This window comes from Carcharhinus amblyrhynchos, chromosome 20 (assembly GCF_965287045.1).
Source record: "Carcharhinus amblyrhynchos chromosome 20, sCarAmb.v2.hapA, whole genome shotgun sequence".
NCBI lineage: Eukaryota > Metazoa > Chordata > Chondrichthyes > Carcharhiniformes > Carcharhinidae > Carcharhinus > Carcharhinus amblyrhynchos.
The window spans coordinates 48,597,310-48,603,309 of record NC_137343.1 but is presented as its reverse complement, the minus strand read 5'-3'; the positions used below and the strand labels follow the sequence as shown (position 1 = coordinate 48,603,309).

The 6,000-nt window shown below is 40.8% G+C and overlaps 1 protein-coding gene across 1 annotated transcript in view; it reads right to left on the bottom strand.

Annotated features, from left to right (window-relative positions):
- Positions 1-662: 662 nt before the first annotated feature.
- The window catches only part of patz1 (POZ/BTB and AT hook containing zinc finger 1), a 51,669-nt gene continuing 46,331 nt past the window's right edge, over positions 663-6,000 (bottom strand). The window contains 1 exon segment of the mRNA XM_080208551.1: positions 663-5,530. Coding sequence (XP_080064677.1) covers positions 5,052-5,530 — 479 coding nt within the window. The 3' untranslated portion in view covers positions 663-5,051.

The following is a 6,000-nucleotide window of genomic DNA, read 5'->3' as shown; positions in this document are numbered from 1 at the left end:
ATGCAGCACAGAACTAAATCACTTGAGGCAGGAGGTATAGAATTAGACCACATTGTCCAAATATGTCTTGCTGCAGCCATTGCATTTTTAATTTAACCCCAAATTCCCTGCCCATCTCCAAAACCTTTCACAGCCTTAGAAGATACTTGGCTTTTTAAAATATTAAATTTTTTTTGGGAGACTGGGCAATAATACTCTCCTCCTGTCTGCGATCCTAGCCTTTATTTATTCCTGAGGGATAGTGACAAACGTGCACTACAAAAGTTGTGAAAATTGCAGTTTTGCACAGACTTCAGTACAAATTGGAATAGAAATATTTGTTTAAGCGAAAACCCCACAATGTTATAAACCCTCAGCACATATCACAAGAGACTGATCCTGGGAAAGCCATCTCACCAAGCCTCTTCAGCACCCAACTTTCATTCCCCTAAACATCCCTAGAGGCAACAAACTCAGCAATTCATCTAACTGGTCAAAGGTTACAGGAACTTCAGGAAATCATTGTCTGTTTCTTCCTGGCCTTTCTTACAGCCACACATGTCCAGTTTCTAACTCTCGAAGTAGCTCCTATCTGCCAGTGTTTTGTAACAGACATCACACCTACCTAAATACAAGTTACCGGTTCCTAATGCAGGGCGGGGGGGGGAGGGGTGAGCAGTCAAAAGGAGGTGCTGAGAAATGATTAATTTGAAACTTTGTAAACTTAAACCAGCCCGAACACTCCTCAAATCTCAACACAATTCATTCCTAGCTGCTCGAATAAAGAGTTGCCCATTTCTAATCTTATTCGCCAATGCTGAGTTGTGAAAGCTGCCATCTCAGGTCAAATAAACTCCACCAAGATCAATCCCCAGCTCAGCTCTTCTTTGGTAAATCAAACTCCCATCAGGAGCTCATCTGTACAGTAACTGTTGCTTCTCAAAGTTAACGATAGAAATTCATTTTTCTTTTAAAAAGATACTTCCTGACTAAATGCACTCCCCATAGTAGTGTCACCCACAAACATCACTATTTCTGGAAAACTAAATAATCTAAATACTCTCATACATTTACATCTGTGCAGCACCAAATCCTGATGATCACAAAGCATCTCCAATAGATTCTACTGTACTCCTTACTTTTCATTCACTTTTATGATACAGAATTCCAAACATAAAACCCTCCCATTTCATTGTGCCCTAATAAAAGATCATGGGTTCGCCTTTTTGCCAAATGTGCATCCCATCTCTCAAAGGTACCAGTTTTCCTGGACATATTTCCACAGGTGTAAGTAGGACAGCCTTTCCCTCTCGGTGTGTGAATTGGGATAATTAATTGCGACAAAACTCTTAAACAGGCAGTGGTAAACCAGGACAGCCAACCACCATTCTGTTGTCATCCGACCTGCCCACATGACCCCACAGGGTCATTCTGTAGAGATCCTCCTGCAATTTCTAGAAGTGTCTCTGCATAATAACCAGATACATACTGACAGGGAATTTGTGTTTGGAGGAAGATTATATTCAAGCTCGATCCTGTAAACACTCAACCTTCCCACACATTTCCAACAAAGGTAATGACTGAGTAATTAGGAGCAAAAATTCTCGCCCAGTTTTCCCTGATTTAACTTGGGGGTCATTGTGAGGCTTTTATGAGACCTACATTATAATCTGGCTGAGATTATTTTAGTCACCACAGCCCAGGATGAAGATCTGGGAGTTAAACTAGTTGCATTCAGATTTGGTGGCAACATTGATAAAGCAATGGGACAAAGAACACAGACAATAAATTAGCCTTTCAGATATAATCAGCCTGTGGAAAATCTTAATCACTTACTGGGGAACTATTTCTGGGTTTATCAGGATATTTTTCATTCACTGATAAATGAAGGATTTTGGCTAATAATCAGCTCCTGCACTTTTAGACACGGGAGGGAAAAGGAGGAGCGTGAATCAGTAGTGCGCGCACTGTCCATCACCTGAGACCTTGATGTTAATATAGTCTCACAGATGGGATGAGACACTCTCTTTGCAGTGGAGGAAGTAACAAAGGGAATTTAGCACCATTTCCAACCAGTTCCATGAGTCACTCACCACAAATGAAAAAGTCTACTCAGAGAATCTGTAAGAATAGCTGAGATGGAAACAGAGAAGCTTGGACTTGATACACGCTGTGGCAGCACGTGGTCTGTACCAGACCTGACCTGAGGAAGTGCTGCAAACTAATGCGTTACCAAGTAGAAAAGTGTTGTATTCCCTAGTACAAAACCTCACCAAATATATATAAATATATAGATATATATATTTAACAAAGACAAAACATAAATTACTACATATCCCTAAAGAATCCATAATATTAATGAAAATTGGAGATTGCCAATGGTAACAAAACTTTCTTTCCATCCCATTAAATTACAGAAACTCTAATGAAAAGGACAAAAACAGATTTCACTGTCCCTGCTGTTTGATTGGATCAGAAATACACGGGCCTGGATCGTTCAAAAATACATGTAGGCTCCTGCATCAAGGCTGAACAGACACTGCAAGCACATCGCTAACCCAACTATGTGTCCAATTTTAAACACTGGCTCCAGTGACCTAAAGGATTTTGTAAACAGTGTTTTGTTTTAAATAAAAGTACATGTTTTTTGCCCTCCCCCCAGCCTTCCAGCTTGGTGCGCTCCCATTCCTTTTCATTTCAGGAGCCACAGACTTTCAAACAATGGGACTCCATGTCAGCGTAAAAAGTAAGAAATAAGGTCATCTACCCATACCCTGTCTACAGCAGAGAACATAACAAACATTTGTCAATTTGAAGCAGGAGACATAGTTCTCTCTCACCTGCCCTTCCCAGATGTGAATTTCTTGACCACTGCATGGCCACTTTGCCCTCTGAAAGCTAGTGGCTTGTGTTATCAAATAAACCCGTTGGACTTTAACCTGGTGCTGTGAGACTTCTTACTGTGTTTACCCCAGTCCAACGCCGGCATCGCCACATCATGACTTCCTAGCAGCACCCAAACCAGCTGCAACTGGTACAAAGCTCCACGATTCAAACTGACCGAGCATTCTGTGACTGGAGTCAATAATCTGGATATTAAGAACTGAACCATACACAGAAAATGCAGTTTCCAGTTTCATTTTAGGATCAGATGGGATCTGCCATTTTAACTGGCACTAACTATTATTCTACTTTAAAGAGAATGGTTCTTGTCTCATATTAGCCAAACACCTAATGTGCGCTGTTATTAAGTCACGGCCATTCCTTTCACTTAGCCTCTGCTTGCTCAAAGCCGATCGCATTTTTAAAATATACAATACAGATTAAAATCGCATTGTATGCATTTGGAACGAAGGCAGCAATCGTATGAAGCTCTTTTTTCCTCTGTCTATCCAAAGGCATTAGTTCCAGACAATGACATTACCCTATTAATAAAATCGCTGAGCTCAACTTCACCTCAATTGCTAGTTGACAAATAAACATCAATAAAAACCAAGGGCCCCACTTAACTGGGAATTAACTAACTGAAGATCTAGTGCACTGGTCTGTGAGCCTTGACCCATATTTTTTTAAAAATGCCTTTTCCTGTTATGTGTATTTTCATTCTCTTTATCTTGAAGCCTCTGAAAGCAAGCCTCAAGCTTCACATAATCTGTACACAAAATACTTTGCTAATGTCTAGCTCCTATCACAGATTCTTTTTCTTAAAATCAGTTCATCTACTTAATATAAAGTTTCCAAGAGAATGTTTGCACCTTGTGGAGTCATTCACTGCTTTGAAGAGGTGGCTAACAGCCTACTGGTGTCAAAAGAGATCATAATTGTTGTCAGGAAAATGATACATCTTTAGCAATTCAAATTTGGATTTCATTTAAAAAAGATCAGATCAGATGGAAGAGCTTTCATCTATCAGTGAACAATCTTGCATTTCAGTGAATACAAGCTTATAAAAGGATTCAAATTTCAGAAAATCTGGGTCTCAACTCATGCTGCCATCCTGGTAAAAGGCTGTGGACTCTCTCTCCATCAGCAGTTAATGACTGCAGGTAGCATTCACTTTGGAACATGACAGCATGCTCTGTAGGTTAAATAGAAGTCACTAGAATTTTGTCTCACCGTTTTGTGTTAATGTGCTTGTAGATATGCTCAGAAATATTTTCCCCACTGAAACCATATCAACATCACTTTCTCCCCCCACAATTTAGTTACTATGTACTAAATAGCGAAATTCAGCATCAAACACTTGGCATTGCGACAGGCATTGAAATCAGCAGTTTGGAGTTGGGAGTAACCTTTTTAAGACATCACTGTAATGGGATGTCCCTTTACATCCAGGCTAGCCCATGGATGACTCAAACATCCACTTTCTATCCACTAAAGCACTCAACAATTCTGTGAGCCGTGTATCTAAGCCATTTAAAAGGGCACCTAACAACTAACAAAGGCCTGTGCGAAGATCATTCTTTATGGGCTTTGGAGTTATAATTTCTTTTAAAAACTCAATATTTGGTACTAAACCGATCTTAATACTTGTATCTAATTCATTCCTTAGCTCACTTTTCAAATTTAAAAAAGACTACTTAGTGTATACTTTTAGCATGGGAAAACATAAGTAGGAGCAGGACTAGGCCATTCGGCCCCCCAAGCCTGCTCCACCATTTAATAATTTCATTGGGCAGATGCTTGTTAGCTGGCATGGAAGCACGTCTGCCGAAAAAACATGACGCGACCATTTGATTAAAAACAGTTCTTTGGAAATAATCAGCTGCTGGAGACAACTCCCAATTCATATACTGAATGTGGTACAAATACACCTGCTGCATCCAACCTGTGGGCTAACTGACTCCTACTGTGAAAGGGCAAGGAACCATTTTCTATCCAAGAAAATGTTCTGGAGAACACCGAGTCTGATGGCCAGGATGACACAGACCACAGCACCCAACGGACCCTTTCCCACCACCCAGTGTTTTGTTTTGGATGTCTTTTTTTAAAAATGTGGACAATTTAAGCACTGCCATTCACTGAACGCTGACCATGTTTTGTACTTTGAGGAGCTGTTCATGGACGAGACCTCACTTCTGCTCTGCAGGATCCTCAGTGCTCTGTTCAGGTTCTGGACCAGGATCAGGACCTGGATCAGGATCAGGATCAGCCAAAGTGGAGCCAAATGCATTCTGAACAATCTGAAACCCGAATGACTCCAAGAGGGACATGTTTTGCTGGGGTGAAAAGGGTGAGCTTAGGCCAGTGGGCAAGTCAGCCAGCGGACCCCCAGTGGGCTTGACGTGGACCTTTAGCATATGTTTGTTCAGATAGGACTTGGATTTAAACACTGAGCCGCAGTCTGGGCAGGTGTATTTTTTCGGTTCAGTGTACTGCTCGGCACTGGCCTCGATTTTAATTTTCCCGTTGTTGAGGTCACACTGAAAGGACTCATCCTGGTCATGTTTCAGAGGAGATTTAAGGTCACTGATGTCTGAGAGATCTCCAAAGGAGTCAGAGTTGTCCTGCGAGTCCTGATGCTGACACTTCAAACCATCCATCTCACCGTCTGCAGGAATACAAGAAAATCAATGTTAGTCGTAGCTTGCTGTGGCAGGAAATACAAAACAAACCAGGCACCACACCACCCAATACTTTGTCCTGACTACAAACTTAAAGCAGGCTTCACTTCACAAAATATCATTTCCAATTCATTTACCTTCATCTATATAGTTTGTACACAAAATTCACCAACAGACACACCTTAAAACTAAACAAAGTGTTTTGGAAAAAACTACAACATTTGCATTTGGTTGAAGGGTCAGAAACAGTCAAAATTTATTATGCACCATTTGTTTGTGTACAAGTACAGGGCCTGAAAAAAAATCCAGTCTCTCCCTCCTTTCCCCAGTCCTCAAAAAAAGGGTATAGTGATGGCAGAGTGATAGCTTAATGCACATAATCCTGTTTCCAGTTTTAGTCAGGATAAGATGCAAGGAAAAAGAGATGGAGACAGATAGAAAATCAAAAAACAAATTT